This window comes from Ursus arctos, unplaced genomic scaffold (assembly GCF_023065955.2).
Source record: "Ursus arctos isolate Adak ecotype North America unplaced genomic scaffold, UrsArc2.0 scaffold_18, whole genome shotgun sequence".
In the NCBI taxonomy this organism is placed as follows: domain Eukaryota; kingdom Metazoa; phylum Chordata; class Mammalia; order Carnivora; family Ursidae; genus Ursus; species Ursus arctos.
Window position 1 is genome coordinate 50,775,083 of NW_026622852.1, and position 17,658 is coordinate 50,792,740.

Consider the following 17,658-nt stretch of genomic DNA (forward strand, 5'->3'; position numbering starts at 1 on the left):
GAGGGAAGGGGTCACATGTTTGGCACCTCATGCTTGCCAGGACCTGTGCAAATGATGTGTATACGTTTTCCTCTAATCAACACAACAGCCTAATATGGTGGGCCTTACAACTCTCGTTTCATAGAAGGGGAGGCTGAGGCCCACCGAGGCAGGGGACTTGGCTGAGGTCACTCAGCTGGGGGGCTTGGAGCCAGTCTGCTGACCACAAAGCCTCCCCACCACCCACTTTTTGAGGCCTTTCACTCCTCAGGGCGTCCCCCCATCCCTCCGCCATGGCCCCAGAGTTGGGAGCCGGTGGGCCTGGGGAGGACTGTGGGCAGCAGCGCAGGACATGAGCACACGGTCCTCTCTCCACAGACAACACCCTCAAGAGCACTTCCTGGCTGGAGCAGCTGCCGCCCAGGGTGGAGGGCAGGCCACCGGAGCCCAATTCAGCAGAACATGACGAGGCTGGGCCCAGGGCCGCGGACGGCGCGGACGTGGCCTCTGGTGTTCTCAGTGCTGACCCTGCCACCACCCCCACCCCGACTCCCATTGCCCGGCTCCAGCCCACCAAGCCACCTGCACAGCCAAATGTCCCGAGCCAAGGTGAGTAAGGCTCACAAGGGTCAGCAGATTACAGCCCACAGGCCAAATTCAGCCTGCAGCCTGTTTGTGTATGGCCCTTGAGCCAAGAACAGTTTTTACATTTTTAAAGGGTTGTGAAAAAAAATACGGGACAGACGTATGTGGTCTGGAAAGCCTAGAATCTTTTTACTATCTGATCCTTTGTAGAAAGTTTGAGGTCAGGACAGCTGGGTGGCTCATTCGGTTAAGCGTCTGCCTTGGGCTCAGGTCATGATCCTGGAGTCCCCGGATTGAGCCCTGCATCAGGCTCCTTGCTCGGGGGCGGGGAGCCTGCTTCTCCCTCCCTCTGCCTCTTCCCCTGCTCGTGCTCGCTTCGTCTCTCTCTCTCTCTCAAAGAAATAAATAAAATCTTTAAAAAAAAAAAAAGAAAAGAAAAGAAAAAAGTAAGTTTGAGGACATTGACAGTCAAACAGGTGGTATTTTCAACAAATCCTTCCTAACACGTCACCTAGAATCTCATCATCAAATCCAACAACTATTTTCACTTCTTTATTTTTTTATGTCCACGTTTGTACCTTTGGCTTGTGTCTTTCGGTAGAAATCTTTCCCATGAAATCATCGAGCCCATCTTTCTGGAGGGCTTCTTGGCTACCTGTTATAACAAGGTATTGTTGAACCCATTCCCCACTTCGGTCTGAGTGCATTCCACTCCCAGGAATCTTTCCTGAAGGGTCCATCAGCAATGTGGACAGCAGCTGCAGCTTACCTTACCCCTCACCCCCAGCCCATTTCCAATGTCAGAAAACTGGAAACAATCTGAAAGTCTAACACCGAGGGGACTGGGGCACAGCTGTCTGGCGGCCTGGTAGAGTCTTGAAATCCCATCATTAAAAGCTATTTAATGATGTGAGAAATTGCTCAGTGGAGGGAAAAAACAGGATACATAAAACTGTATATTCAGAAGAACCACGGTTTTTTAAAGTATGTCTGCATGACTATATATGCAAAGAAACAAAAAAGAAATGGAAGGAAATACAACATGTTTAAAATTTTCTTTGGATAATGACATTTTCATTATTTTTATTTTCCTTCTTCTCCTTTGCTGAATGTTCTGTTTTCTACATTGATCAGACATTGCTTTGATCATAAGGAAAGGGGGGAAATAAGGCTGCAAATACGGGGCACCTGGGTGGCGCAGTTGGTTAAGTGTCTGCCTTGGCTCAAGTCATGGTCCCGGGGACTTGTGATCCAGCCCCGCGTCGTGTTCCCTGCTTGGTGGGGACTCTGCTTCTCCCTCTCTCTCTGCCCCTCTCTCCCGCTCATGCTCTCTTTCTCTCTCAAGTAAATAAATAAAATCTTAAAAAAAAAAAAAAAAAAAAGGCTGCAAACAAAATGTTGGGGGTGGGGGTTTCAGTAAGACCCAGGTGATGTTCCTGGGACTGCTGTTCCGGCTCCTGGGCCTGCGGGGCTGAGTAATGAATGCGGCACCCCTCACTCCCCCCAGGCAGAGGGGTGAGCTGTGAGGGCACCCTACGGGCTGTGGACCCCCCCGTGAGACACCATAGCTACGGGCGCCATGAGGGAGCCTGGATGAAGGACCCTGCTGCGACAGATGACAGGATCTATGTCACCAACTACTACTATGGGAACAGCTTGGTGGAGTTCCGCAATCTGGAAAACTTCAAGCAAGGTCGGAGAGCTGGGAAGAGGGCAGGGGTTGGGTGGCCTGAGGAGGGTCTCCCTTGGAGTCTGGGCCCTCTCGTGCCTGTGCTTTGCCGTGGTCCAGACTTTCCCAGTCTGGTCTAGCTCCAAATGATCAGCCACCCCAATGAAGGGCATCTGAGGGCACCCCCCATGTGCTGACACAGAGCCAGGAGCAAGAACGGGGCAACAAACAAGATGGACAAGGTCCTGCCTTACTGTCAGGAGGAACAATACTTAGGGTTTCCTCTTCTTGAGTACTTATTATATGCTAATTACGAAGTCAGCTCAGGGTAGCTTCATAATTCTATGAGGGGGGCTTATCACTCTGTTTAACAAGTGAGCAGAGCCCCAGGCCTTAGAGGAGCTGTAAGTCTGGGCAGGAAAGGGCAGAATTTTGATTATCAGACCTGGGGCATGATGTCCGGGGAGGGGTCATTTAGGCCTGACCCGCCCTCCAGAAATGCACAGTCCGATGTGAGAGGCAAAGACCTAAGGAAATAACCTCGGTCTAGTGTTTGAGGGAGAGCTCAAGGGACTGTGGAACCCAAGCCTGGACATCAGAGAAGACCTCCCCAGAGGAGGAGGTGAGGCTGAGCTGAGCCCTGGAGGAAGAGCAGGAATAAGCCATAGAAAAGGGAAAGGGCCAGGCGTTCCAAGCAGAAGGCCCGATGTGTGCCGGGGCCTGGCAATGAGAAGCAGGGTGGCCTAGAAGGGAGGTGGGGGAAGCACAAGCAGAGAGTAGGCTCAGGCAGACCTCAGGAGCCACATCAAAGTTTGTATCTATCCTGAGAGCCGTGGAGTCACAGGCTATGGCCTGGAACAGCCGAAGTCCTTCCTCTGCCAGGTCAAAACTGACCTGATGCCTGCCTCACGTGGCTCACAGGCTGCTACGGAGGAAGCCATGAAAACTGCCAACACAGGGTGATGCGAGGCCAGAGGAGAGGCCCTCACTCAAGCCCGGGGAGGTGGTGGAAGGCTTCCTGAAGGAGGGCTCTGAAAGATAAGGAGGTATTCCCAGGCAGATAGGATGGGGAATGGCAGTCCAGACAAAGGCCCTGAGACAAAGCCATTCCGTAACCGGGTGACCTTGAACCCTCTGACCCTGTTTCCTCCTTGGCAAAGGGGCAAACAGTGCCATTCCATAACCGGGTGACCTTGAACCCTCTGACCCTGTTTCCTCCTTGGCAAAGGGGGATGCTAACAGTACCTGTTTCACGGTCGTGGTGGGGTAGGATGAGTGGCCCAGCTCCGAGCCCATAGCCTACTCAGTATCCCCTGCTTGCTGAGCCACTTGGGAGCGTGGGGTGGCCTGGCGTGGCGCGGGGCGAGCATCTGCTCTCCACACACAGGCCGCTGGAGTAACATGTACAAGCTGCCCTACAACTGGATCGGCACGGGCCACGTGGTGTACCAGGGCGCCTTCTACTACAACCGCGCCTTCACCAAGAACATCATCAAGTATGACCTGCGGCAGCGCTTCGTGGCCTCCTGGGCACTGTTGCCCGACGTGGTCTACGAGGACACGACGCCCTGGAAGTGGCGCGGCCACTCGGACATTGACTTCGCCGTGGACGAGAGCGGCCTGTGGGTCATGTACCCCGCTGCCGATGACCACGACGAGACCCAGCCTGAGGTGATCGTGCTGAGCCGCCTGGACCCCAGTGACCTCTCCATGCACCAGGAGACCACGTGGAGGACGCGGCTGCGGCGGAACTCCTACGGGAACTGCTTCCTGGTGTGCGGCATCCTGTACGCCGTGGACACGTACAACCAGAAGGAAGGCCAGGTGGCCTACGCCTTCGACACGCACACAGGCACCGACGCCCGCCTGCACCTGCCCTTCCTCAATGAGCACGCCTTCACCACCCAGATCGACTACAACCCCAAGGAGCGCGTGCTGTACGCCTGGGACAACGGCCACCAGCTCACCTACACCCTCCACTTCGTGGTCTGAGCCGGGACCTGTGCTCACTGGAGAGGAGTGGCCGTGGGCATGGGCGGGGCTCCGCCACAGCAACTCCTGCAGGGGGCTCCTTCAGCAAATATTTATTGGGGTCCAGGCCCGGGGCAGGTGCTAGGCATGTGGCACAGCCAGAACAAAGCTTCCTTGGCACCCGGTGGGTTACTAATCCCTTCCACTTGCAGAGCACTATGCCAAGAGCTCACATGCACAAACCCATTCAGTCCTCCAGTAGCACCCTCGGAGGGAGGGATAACTAAGCCCATTTAACAGATGAGGATGCTGAGGCTCAGAGAGACAATGCACCTTGCCTAAATAGCCTCAGTTTGGATCCGGCAGGCCATGCCGTCACAACAGCCCTATTTTACAGAGGAGACCTGACCGCACTCCGCTACACCTCCAGGCCTCTCCCTAGTCCTCTAGTTTCTCTTGTTCTCCCAACACTGTCTCCCTTCCCCGGGGCCATTCAAAAGCAGAGGCCTGGGGAGGGGGACCTGCACTAGTGTTGTTGAAGGCTTCGTGCTGTGTACCACCCCAGGCCCCGTTCGGGCTGAACTGTTGGTGGCCCTGGGCTTCAGGCCCCTTGACTAATGTTCCTGCTCCTTGCCTTTGGCCACCCCCCCACCCGCCCCACCTCACCCTCTGTCCAACCACATTCCAAACCTCCATGGTCACCCAGCCACTGAGCAGAAACCGCACCCCGAGGAAAAATACCGGCCCCTGTTCCAAGTTCCCCTCCCTCTGTATTCATGTTTATTTTCTGTTATTCCTCCTCCGTGCTGTCATTTGTTTCTGGAGCCGCAGCTGAGAAGGCCGCGGGCAGCTGCCTGCCCGCCCCAACTCTTCCCGGGTGGGGAGCTGCGCCAGGCCCTGAGGCTCCCTCTCCACCCAGAAGTGCGGGCTTTGGCCACATACCCAGGCCATGGGACCTCTCCTCAGCCCCTCCCAGAGCCTTTGAGCCTGGGGTCCACGTTATCCTTTCTCTCTGGACCTTTGAACCCACAACCTCTATGTACTCAGGGATACCTCCAGGTCTGCCATGAGCCAGACCCTAAACCCGGGGCTGGGGTGGTGCCAGGATGAAACAGAGTCCCTCTTCCTTGTCTGTCCTGACCCAGTCATTTGGTGAAATGGCCCAGCAGGGTTTTTTTGTTTTTGTTTTTGTTTTTTTGTTTTTTTTGTGGGGGGGGGGGTGCGGTGGTTGCTGGGGGAGGCCGAGATCTGAGCAGTTGGGTCCAGGGGAGGCATTGGACCTTCTGGTTGCAGGGAGGTGCTAGAGGGTTGAAGTTGGGAAGGGAGGAGAAGGGTGTGTATGGACCGGGCTTTTCCACACTTCAGAGTCATTGGTGCCAGGACCACCCTGAGCCCGGGCCTTGAGACTAAGGATGCACAGGTGGGCTGTCTTTCCTGGTGCTGCTGGTGGCTCCTCTGAGCCTCAGACCCAGACAGACCACAGGACATAGACCTTCAAGCCTTCCCCTCATCAGCTTTGGAGAGTATTTTTAGAGCTAGGATGTTCACCAGTCCAACTCCCTGTTTCACCAAAGGAGAAACAAGCCCAGAAAGGTTTAGAGAGTAGCTTGGGGCCACGCTGGGGAACAGGACCCAGCTGATCTTCCAGAAGGGCTTTGTCTATTTCCTTTATTCTTCCGGCTTAGAGGCAGCTCTACCTGGGAAGACCATAGACTCCCAAGCACCCAATCCATCCCAACACCTTTGAGAGTATTTACTGCTGATCCCTACACCACCCCATGACCCTGCTCCCCTCATTCTGTCCCCACGCCAGCTCCTGCTTATCTGTGTATTTGAACGCCCCGCTGCCGTGTTAGGAAAAGCTTTTTGTGCAGAAGACATTTCTTTCAGGCCTTGTCAGGTGATGTTTGGTTTAAGCTGTAACTCACCCCTGAAATAAAGGGGAATGATGATAGCCAGCCAAACAAGGCCTGACTCATAGTGGAGGACACATCCAGCCTCCCCCACCCAACCGTCGGCGGGCTCCACCGAACGGTCTCCTCAGGGGGCTGCATTTCCCTTGGCCTCGGGTGTGGGTTTTACAAGACTGTGTCTTTCATGATATCACAGCCTAACCATGCGAGAAGTGTTCAGACTCCTCTTGCTCATTAGTCTGCGAAAAAGGCAAGTTAGAAAGGACGGGATTTGGGAAAATTAAAGGACAAGCAAGATTGTTTTCTGGGGGAGGTGCACCGTCCAAACCTTCACTAAGGCCCTTCTGTTTTCAGGCCTTAGTGTGGGGGGTTTTGTGGTAGATAGAGTTGTTTTCCTCACGTTACAGGCAGTCGAACTGGAACCCAGACATGGGTCACTTGTGATGAAAGCAGTTAAGTGGGGAGCTGGGTCTCAAAATCAGGTCCTCTAACCATCACCACTGACTGAGCATCAGGTGGGCCAAGCATGCCAGGTGCATATTCTTGCATCGTCACAACAGGGAAGGCCTATGCTCAGAATGCGCCCGCTTTAGAGATGAAGAAATGGAGGTGAAAGGACTTACCCAACGTCATACAGCAGCTAAGTCTGTGGCAGGCCGGGTTTTCAGGGCTGGTCAGTCCATGTTATTAGCCAACTGCATGGCACTCCAGGGGCAGCTCCAGAAGTGTGACCAGGCCACAAAACTGCACCCACAAAGGAGACCCAAGAAGGAGGTTGGGGTCAGCTTGTAAAAAGCTTTGAATGCCAAGCCAAAGACTGCCTCTAATCACATTTGGAACAAAGTCAAATATAAATTAACAGAGAAAAGACAGTCCAAGACAATTGGAATTTATTCCATTGCTGATGGGAGGCAGGGACAGGTTTTTGTCATGGACTTTATCACATTTGGTCATAGGTACTTCAAATAAGAAAGGACCTGGACTGGGGGGGGGGGCAATGTTTCTTACTGACCTTGGATATGAAGGCAAAGAAAGCTGTCTCCGGTGTTCTGAACACAGGAAGGGGCTTTGGCTGCCACCTTAGAGTTCCCCCTAGAGATTTCTAGGCCTTAACATTGAATTTGCTCTGTCTGCAGAGGAGAGAAGGGGGCCTCTGTCTTGGGGGCAGCCCGAAAAGTGAGGCTGGGATTTTCCTGGGAATCATTTGAGTGTTCCTGAAAGTCTCTGTGTTCCAAAGCATCATCTTCTCCTTCACAGTGTTGGAAACCACTCTGGTGACAGGAGCACACAGCACTGGGTGGTTGTCAGGGAGCCTGGGTAAGAGTTAGGGAGGCCTGAGTTGGGATCTGGCTCTGCCTCTTCCGTGCTGCATGCTTGGGCAGGGTAGGGACTGACAGGGGACAGATGTCAACTCCCTTTTATGGCTGAAGACCTGCAGCTTAGCACTAAGGGCAGCTGAGGACCCAGCAGCACCCTCCTAGAGCTAGTGGCGCCTTGACACACATTCTCACTGATGCACCCAGGAACCCTCGAGGTTGGCGTTACTGTTCCCCCTGACAGGTGAGGAACCTCAAGTTCAGAGAAGTTAAGAAATCTGCTCAGGGTCCTGAATCTAGCAAGTAGTAGAGTGAAGATTTGAACCAGGTCTGTGTCTCTACCAAAGCCCCAAACTCACTGTTGCTAAGAATCTTGTAACAAGTCGTGTTTTCTCTTTTGCTTTGGCTGCTGGGAACCTCAAAGTCAACTTTGGTATTACTTTTAACAATTGTACTGAGTCACCAACTGGACTCTGACTTCATTCTAGCTTTCTGCTTTAACCTTTACCCGGATCTGTTTATTTTTACTCTATTGTATTTTATCTATGTTTGTAAGTTGCCACAATGCCTTTTCTTTTGCAACAAGGTGGAATATACCTAAATAAATATGTGATCAAAAGCTCCATTTGAAAGTCTTGACTAAATGCTATGGTCTGCTTCGCTACCATAACACAAACATTTAATAACAAAAAGAAATGCTCTCCTGGGGAAAAGTATCGTGGAACCGGGGAGGTGGGCCTTGAACATGCTAGTCCCACGTTTCTGCTCCCGCACAGACCTTCCTCGTGACTGCTGCCGCGACCCTCAACCGTCTGCAGTATGGTTTACTATTGCTCTTTCAGATGATTTCGTTCTTTTTACTAAAATAATTTTATTTCAAAGGGAAGCTTAATAAGCTGTTAGCAAAAACAAAAACCAACCTTTTAAAGGAGTAATATTACAATAGTAAAAAGAAAGTCAGTGACCACCGTGCAAGGTGGCTGGAACGGGACGCTGAAAACAAGCAGCGCTATTGCCTTCTGGTGCTTACTGAGCCTGTGGTCCCTGGCCCATGTTTTCTTTGTGTAAAAAGCAAGATTAGCAAATGTCAGGGGGTATAAAGGACAAACCAACAGCAAGCGGACATTGACCTTGATGTAATCAGAGGGATGGGGCTGGAGGAAATAGCTTCTCCACGTGATTCAAGGGCCTTTCACCTGGCGGCTTAGGTCCCTCTGAGGAGCTCTCAAACCACTGACGGTGACACAGGTTTAGACCAACTTCCCCAAACACAAACACACACACATTCAGCTAGGCCTTCCCTCCCTAGCCTTGGCAGAGCTGGGCCCTGTCCCTGTGGCCCCTGGCGAGAACAAGAGTCCTGCTTCACCCAGGACAGACAGCCAGAAGAACAGTGCTAACCAGGGCTGATGGGCCCTGTCCCTCTCACCGTGCAGACCCTGCTGGGGCTGACGTAAGCAGCCCAAACATGGCTGGGCTTTGGGTAATCTGCATCGTAGCCTCTCCGCTCAGGCCTTTGGCCAGCCTTAGCCCTGCCTGTTCCCCACTGCCTCATCTTCTCCAGCCTTTGCATCAGCTGTTCCCTCCCCTGGCTACACTGGTAGCTTGTACCTGTGCATGGCTGCCTCCCTCTGGCCACTCACGTCTCAGCTGAAATGTCACCTGCCCAGGAAAGCGATCCCTCAAGGCTGGGTCTGAGGTTGGCCCCAGCCACATTGAGTAAGGGACAGCCAAGGCTAGATAGGGAGAGACAGGTAGAGGGCAACCTGACTAGGGTCACAGAAATCCCAGGTGTGGAGAAATGATACAGACAAGATATTAACCAGAGAGAAGGGAACATAACAAATCTGCTTTGTTTGTTCTAAATGTAGAGGAGATATATTCATAATATTTACAAATCCACTTAATGTTTGTCTTAAATGTTATAGGCGAGATGTTTACCAAGGTCCCTGGTCAGTTTTCTATAAAAAACCGACCACAAAAGCCTTCAGTGGCAACCCATTCAGGACCCTTCTCACTATAGAGAGTTCCTTTTCTTTCCTTTCTGTTCTCACCTTCCCTTAATAAACTTTCACTTAACTTTACCCTTTTGTCCACGAGATTCATTCTTGGACTCTGTGAGATAAGAACCTACAACAACATGCTCTTTTGTCTGTTCATTGGTGGCCACTTACATTCGTGTACTTGCTTGGGTTCTGTCTCCCCTCACTGGGGTCAGAGCTCCATGAGAGCAGAGCTGTTCCTCACCATGTCACCAGCACCCAGGAGACCCCCACCAAATGGCTGCAAATGACCCAGCAATCCATGTCCGAACGTCGGGCAAGTTCATACAGGGTCTGCTGAGCAAGCCGCCCTTGGCTCCAAATATGTGACCACTGGATGGGCCACACTTCTTTCATTAATTTGTGCAGCATAAGTCAGGTTCCACAAAGAAATCTCTGGAATGCAGTTTCGGATCAGTAAGGCTGGAAAGCAGACGGGATATTCGCAGTGACTCCCTCCATCCTGCAGTTGGATGAAAAACGAGGAAACCCGGGATGCCTGGGTAGCTCAGTGGGTTAAGGGTCTGCCTTCAGCTCAGGTCATGATCCCAGGGTCCTGGGATTGAGTCCTGCGTCAGGCTCCTTGCTCAGCAGGGAGCCTGCTTCTCCTTCTGCCTGATGCTCCCCCTGCTTGTGTTCGTGCTCTCTCTCTCTCTGACAAATAAATAAATAAAATCTCTAAAAAAAGAGAAAGAGAGAGAGAGAGAGAGAGGGAGAAACCCATCTTCAGGGGAAAATACCAGCCTAAACACTGCTCTGCTCTGCAGCTGGGCACTTAGCAAAGAAAGCTGTAGCATCACAGTGCCGGATGCGACAGGCACTTGGCTCTGGGTCCCGATTCAGTGTTCAAGGCAGCTCAGTGGCCAACAGAGGCCAGAGGCTGTAGAGTACAGTGGGCTGCGGGGGGCGCTGGACTGACTGATCTCTGACCCTTACCAGTGTGGTTGACAGCAGCCTCTGCCAGAGCAGCAGTAAGGCTAGTGCGATTCTGTAAGCCCTAAGCGTGATGCCCAGCACACGTGGGCATTCAGCAAGTGGTAGCTACTATTGCCCTTGTGACCATTAATGCCCTGCTCCGAGGGACTGCCAGCTCTCCGTGTCCTGCACTGTGGGCTGTCCACCATGACTGACACCTGTGTGCAAGTCTCATCCCTGCCCTTGAGAGCTTGCTGGGAGGCAAGGTGCCAAAAGCAACAACACCCACTTTGTGCTCCAACAGCAGAGATCCCAGAGGCACTCCACGTGCCTTGCTAAAGAGCGTGGGCTTCTCCCAGAGCTACGGAGGGACCAAAACCTCCCAACCTGCCTCCACATTGAAGCAGAGCATCCCCTTGTCACCCTAATGATGTCATCCTCAAAGGGGACCTCTCTCTGCCCTTTTGACTTTCTTCCCTGGTTTCAAGCCCCCAAATCTCCCCTTGGCTGGCATGGAAAGGAAGAAATAAAAATAACTAACTATCCATAGGCACTAAACATCTGAGTGTGTGCTCTGTGCTGGGGGCTGTGCTCCGTCCTTCCAGCATGTCCTTGGATCTTTCCGGTTACCCCACACCATAAGTACTATCACTGTCCACGTTTCACAAATGAGGAAACTGAGCCGCCCACCGCTACCTCCTGCGTTCAAGGTCACACAGCTGGTGGTGGCTGAGCTCGCAGAGTCACGATCCCAAAATGCACACCAACCTCAGCTCGTTCCAAAGCCACTGGGGAATTTTAAAGGGCGCCGATGCCCAGGTACCCCCACGGGCGGATATACCTTAGCCTCTGGTGGAGGACCGAGATGTAGTGTTTTTACAGCTCCCCAGAAGATTGTGCTGTGCTTTCAGGGTTGAGGCCCCCTACCCGTCCCTCTCCTGACGCTCAGAAAGAGCACCCTGAGCACACCGGGGTGGATCTGTCAGCTGCCAGGTTGTACCCAGATTAGCATCCTCTGCCCTGGCTGCCGCGCGAGAGGTAACAGAGAGAGCAGGCCTTAGCCATTTCTCCCCGATGGGGTGGCTGCCGCTGGGGGTGGGGCTCCTAGGGCACAGAGCACAAAGGCTCCCTCTGCCCCAGGCAGTGCCCAGACGCTGCCCCGCCTACCCAGCCTGGTCTGAACTCTGCCCACGTCTGGGGCCTGCCCCTCGACCCCCCACATTCCAGCAGGGACCCCATGAGGCAGGAACAGACAGGGCTTTCAGGATGCGTGCCTGCCAGGGGGGATGAATTATTAACTAGAATTATCTGCCATGAGCACAGGGTGGCATTTCACGTGCCAAAGGTTGGCTGGCCCCGCCCTGGCCCTGGCTGCTTGGCTCCGGGGCCCTCATTCCAACTGTGCGAGGACAGAAACTTTATTCTCTTCCACAGCCAGAGGCCTCCGCCCCTTACCATCTGTGCAGCCCCCCCCCCCTCAGTGATCCCCCCACCCCCACCCAGGGGCCAGAGATTTCCTTCTCCAAGGCTCAGTGCAGAGCGGATTACATAAGGGTGATTCGAAAGTCAAGTTTCCCAGGTCTTTTTAAGCCAAGGATTTTACTGACAAGCAAAGTTGTTGCTGCCAAGATGTTGCCAAGATGCCAAAGTCATTGTTGCCCCAGCCTGTTCTGGCTTTTCGGCATGGGGCCCTGACAGATGCAAACAGCTGCTGCGGCCGGGATAAGCTTATTGTGGAAGAAGCCAGGGCTTTTGGAGCCAGACAGCCCTCGGTGTGAATCCCGGCTCTGCCATCTACCACCTGTGGAACTTGAGGGCTCTACTGTAAGTTTCTTACCTCAGTTTCCTCATCTGTAAAATGGGGATGATGACTTTGCCCTTCCAGGAAGGTCAAGGAGGTTGAAATGAGATAGTGGATGTGAAAAAGCTCTAAGTGGGAACACAGAGGGCACAGAGCAGGGCAAGGCACAATTTTGGTCAGGGACTTCAAAGACTGACTCAGGGCATCATCTTGGTCCTACTCTCAGAACCTCAGGTTGGGGCAGACCTGAAGTTACCATTGTCAGCAAATGTACGCATATTCTCAAAACTGACGACTTTTCCTTGCCTTATATAACAGAGCCCAGAGGGCAAACTTCTCTCATCCAGTGTGCCCACTCGGATTGATTGGTACTGTCTATGGGAGCAGCCCACCCCGGGCCCAGTGTAAGGGAGAACACTGAGAGATTGATAATGTCTGCCATGAGACTAGAAAGAGGGTGGTGTTATATATGCTACATTTTACCATTCCTATTCTAGAGCAGGGTCTAAAAATACTTCTTGCTCTAGTTTTGTCTAGGAGTGTGTGGCAGCCTCCACACTGAACTTACTGCTTCTTGTCTCTTCCCACCCTCGATCCTCAACTTCAGCTGCTAGAGGGAATTTTCTAAAATGAAAATTGGTCATTTCATTCCATGACCTGTCACTGTCCTGTGGCTCCTCCCCCTGCTCTGAGGATCAAACCACACTCCAGGGTTGACGTTCCAGGCGCCCCCTGGCCTTCCCAGTCTCACCCATGGCCAGTCACTTCCAAATACCCCACCTAGAGCCCCATCAATCTGAGCATCTTCAAGAGTGGAATTGTGAGGATTCAAGGCAGCCTGGAAAGTCAGGCTGAAAACCCTGTATCCAGACTTGCAAGATTCAATCAAGATCAGAGGGGCAGCCCAAGACTCCTTGGGCATTTGCCACCAGGGAGTTTAACAAACCAGAGGGGGCTGGTAAACTTCCAAGGACCCCCGCGGTGTAGTTTGCAGGAGGCTGTCATCCTGCTCACCCCCGAGCCACACTGATGGGATTAGTCCTGAGTCGCCCCTGCAGAGGGGAATGCACCCCGCTCTCTCTCCTGATTGCCCATTCCAAGACAACTCCCTCATCAGCAAGACGCAGGATGGAGGCTTTCAGGCGCTGCTGTGTCCAAAGCTTGCTTGCCCCGGGTCCAGACATGCACAAAGGCTCCTGCCCCACCAGAGGCCAGTGGTGTTCCGCTCCATACTCCCTCAGTCCTAACGCTCATCCCCTGAAGGCAATCGGAGAATTCAACCTTTCAATTTCACAAACTTTACCCTGAGCTCCTGCTCTGGACAGGCTCAGGGATGAGCACTGGGGATTCAGAGGATACGCAATCATTCAGTGGATACTGTCCACCTCTCCAGAAACACGACTGCACTGCATGGCTGGGGAGTGAGGACCTCATAAACAAATCTCGGCGTGCTTCCGAGAGTGGGATGTTTACTGAAATCATTAAGCGAGAGTTTGAGTCTTGCAGAAGAGGCATAAATGAGTGTCTTGAAGGAAAATACCTTCTTTAAACGAGAAGAATCCAAACGGGCTTTTTTCTTTCTTTCTTTTTCTATTTAACTTTTTACTTTGAAATAATGTCGAGATTCTAAGTTACAAGAGTAGCACAAAGGATTCCCATATACTCTTCCTCCAGACTGGCTGATTATTCACATTTGCGACATTTGCTTCATTGTTCTCCCTCTCTAGGTATATCTTTTCTCTGAACTGTATGAGGGTAAGTTGCAGATATGATGCCCCTTTCGCCCTAAATACTTCAGTGTATATTTCCTGAGACCATAGATACGCATATAACCATAGGACAATTAGCAAAATCGGGAGATTTAGCACTGACCTACCATTCTATCTAATCTACAGGTCTTACGCAAATTTGGCTAATCTTCCCAATGATGCCCTTCAGAGCAATTTTTCTCCTGGTTCAGAATCCAATCTGGAATTATATGTCACCTCTAATTGCCATGTCTCCGTAGTCTCCCCCAACTTGCCAAAGTTCCTCATCCTTTCTGTCTTTCATGAAGTTGCCATTTTTGAGGAGTACAGGTCATTTATTTTGTGGGATATTCCTCAATTTTCATTTGTTGGCTATTTCTTCGTGATTAGATCAGGCTGTGCATTTTGGGCAGGGCAGAAACGATTATCGTCCTTCTCAGTGCATCCTATTAAGAAACACTTGTTGGAAAGATAAAAGGAAGAAGAAAAAGAAGAAGAAGAAGAAGAAGAAGAAGAAGAAGAAGAAGCAGCAGAAGCAGCACTTGTTGGGGCGCCTGGCTGGCTCAGTTGGTGGAGCACGCAACTCTTGATCTTGGGGTTGTGAATTTGAGCCCCATATTGGGTGTAGAGATTACTTTAAAAAATTAAATCTTTAAAAAAAAAAGGAGCACTTGATGTCAAGTTGTCCTATTACTGGTGATGATTATTTTGGTCACTTGGTTAAGGTGTGTCTACCATTTTATCTACTGTACAATTACTATTTTCTCTCTATAATTCACAAGTAATTTCTAGGGGAGTACTATGAGACTATACAGATATTTTATTATTTTTTTTTAAGATTTTATTTATTTATTTTGAGAGAGAGTGAGCAAGAGAGAGAGAGCACATGAGCAGGGGCAGAGGGAGAGGGGGAAGCAGACTCCCCTGCTGAGCAGAGAGCCCGATGTGGGGCTCGATCTCAGGACCCTGGAATCATGACCTGAGCCAAAGGCAGATGCTTAACCGACTGAGCCACCCAGGCGTCCCGGATATTTAATTTCCCACCAAACTTTAGCCTCTATGTTTAGATCTTGACAATTCTTATCTATATTAATTATTACTCTGATGATTATAAAATTGTGACTTAGAATTTCTGTTGTTATTAGCATTCTACTGTAAATAAGAGCTTCCAGTAGATGTACATGTATGCTTGCAAGGACCATGGGCCACCAATTCTTATCTTGTTCAGTGAGTTGTAATTCATTATTACTGTTATTTCCTGGATAACCAAACTGTTCCAGATTCGTCATTCTAGCTAGCCGCTATGGCGTTTCGCTGGAACTCTCTTCTTCATTGAGTGCTTGCTTACTTTCAAGTGCAAAAAGATGCTCCAGGCACATCTTGTACTCTCTCTGATCTGGCTCAGAAATCAGCCCTTTCTCCACAGAGGTCTAGTTCCTTTGGTAGAGGATAGTATTTAAGAGCCAGGGGCTAGGGAGCCTGGGTGGCTCAGCTGGTTAAGCAGCTGCCTTCGGCTCAGGTCAGGATCCTGGAGTCCTGGGACTTGGGATCAAGTCCCGCATTGGGCTTCCTGCTCAGCAGGGAGTCTGCTTCTCCTTCTGACCCTCCTCCCTCTGCTTCTCTCTCTCTCTTATTCTCTCTCTTTCAAATTTAAAAAGAAAAAAAAAATCTTAAAAAAAAAAAAAAAGCAGAAGCAGCTAGGAGCTAGGCCCTGGGTGGGCTTATTGTTTCTAGGTTCTCTCAGTAAATACAGGCATACCTAAATATAAGTCCAGGAGTTCATCTTGCTACCTCCTAGCCCAGGCCGGTACCACAACATTCTTCCTGGCCTTCTCCATGGCTTCTATGTCAGTGAGAAGCCTGGCTCTCAATATCCTCAATGTATTTCACCTTTTACGCAATCCTCCAGTACACAGAGAATAGTTTTAGAATTGCTAATCCATGCCACTATGAAAAACAAGCCTATTAGGTAGAGTTTTCAGTATTTGTTTGCAATTTTTTAATCTTTTTTTTTTTTTTTTTTTTTTTTTTTGAGTAAGCTCTACACCCAATGTGGGGCTTGAACTCATGACTCGAGATCAGGAGTTGCCTGCTCTACCAACTGAGCTAGCCAGGTGCCCCTTTAATCTTTTTGTTTTTTACTTCATAAATTTGCATGTCATCCTTGCTCAGAGGCCATGCTCGTCTTCTCTGTATTGTTCCAATTTTAGTATATGTGCTATGAAAGCGAGGACATAATTCTCTTTATCTTCAGACTGAGAGTATATATCAAAGTTCTGTATTCAAAAGTTACCCAGATTGGTTCTTTTCTTCCCTTCAGTGTGGTTTGTTATTCGTTTGAAATATAATTCAATGATTTATAAATACAGAGCCATTTCACTGGAGATTACTTCTTTCCAAGGCTTGTTTTAGTTCCCTTATCAGTAACACATAACTAAACTTTCTTTTTCTGCTTTTTCACTTATCTTCTTGCTGTTTTCTGTTTTAATAAAGGAAATTAACCCATTTACATATATAGTGAAAGCTAATATATCTGGTCTTTTTCCTGACATTTTGTTTGTGGTTTTTATTTGTTTACCTCTTTAATATGTCTTTTTTTTTTTTCTTCTTTTTAAAGTAGGCTCCACGCCCAACGTGAGGCTCAAACTCAGGACTCTGAAATCAAGAGTCAGAAGCTCTACTGACTGGACCAGGCAGCCCCCCCACCCCCAACACCTCTTTAATATGAGTGGGAGAGAATTAGCAGCCCCTTTCATCTGCCAGTGCCAGCCTCTGGTCGGGAACGTAGTAAGGGTCAGCAAACGTTTGTGGAATGTTGACTAAAAGCACAACAAGAAGCTTTCCCTTGTACCTGGATAGATAGACGCGGAGGCTTTGACCTTGTGATGATAGCGATGACTATCACGGTAGTTGCCCTGAAGCTGAATAACAACGTGGAAAGTCTTAGCTGAGGGCCCGAATGTTGTAACCACTGAATAAACTATCCTTGTGATTTTTGAACACTGACTAAGAACCAGGCCTGGAGCTCTATTATCTTATTTGATCCTCACAATAATCCTATTTTACAGATGAGGAAACAGGGTTTAGAGAAGTAATTTGTCTTCACAACGAGGAAGCAGTAGAATTGGGATCTGAATCCAGACCTGACGTCAAAATCTACCTTTTACCCACCGCATGTTCCTGCATCTACATATTCAGAGACAAACACTTTAGACAGGTAATCCCGGGAATGCTGAAGCTGTTGCTTACAGGGTCAAAGTTTCCTTAGTTGGATCCAACTGCCAGCCAGTTCCCCAGAAACCCACCGCAGGATGGATGCTATTCCCACATGGTCAGGCCCATGAAGGGATAAGGAAATGCTCCTTTGGTGGCTTAGAAATGTACCACCATACAATGTCCTCCCCATCAAAGTTAAGTCGAATTTGTAAGGTTTGGCCAAAGTATGACAAAACAAACATTCTTCTGTCCTGCTGGCAGGAGTGTAAATAATGACAGGCAACACTGATAAGAGCTTATTCCGGGCCAGGCCCTTTACACCAGGGTTTCTCAACCTCAGCGCTATTGACACTGGGACTGGGTCATTCTTTGTTGGTGGAGGGGTGCTGTCTGGTGCATTGCAGGATGTTTAGCCCTCCCTCTGGCCTCTCCCCTCAGATGTTAGTGCTACCTCACCCTAGTTGTGACAACCAAAAATGTCTCCAGACACTGCTGAATGTCCG

General features: G+C 50.3%; 1 protein-coding gene and 1 non-coding gene across 2 annotated transcripts in view; one reads left to right on the forward strand and one right to left on the reverse strand.

Annotated features, from left to right (window-relative positions):
- OLFML2A (olfactomedin like 2A) overlaps nucleotides 1–8,056 on the forward strand; it is a 28,279-nt gene extending 20,223 nt beyond the window's left edge. The window contains exons 6-8 of the mRNA XM_026513948.4: nucleotides 358–588; nucleotides 2,072–2,257; nucleotides 3,621–8,056. Coding sequence (XP_026369733.3) covers nucleotides 358–588; nucleotides 2,072–2,257; nucleotides 3,621–4,225 — 1,022 coding nt within the window. The 3' untranslated portion in view covers nucleotides 4,226–8,056. The remainder of the gene's footprint in view (nucleotides 1–357; nucleotides 589–2,071; nucleotides 2,258–3,620) is intronic.
- Nucleotides 8,057–16,066: 8,010 nt separating this feature from the next.
- LOC113266653 (U6 spliceosomal RNA) lies at nucleotides 16,067–16,173 on the reverse strand. The gene has a single exon (XR_003320456.1). It is a non-coding gene; the product is annotated as a U6 spliceosomal RNA (small nuclear RNA).
- Between the last annotated feature and the right edge of the window lie 1,485 nt (nucleotides 16,174–17,658).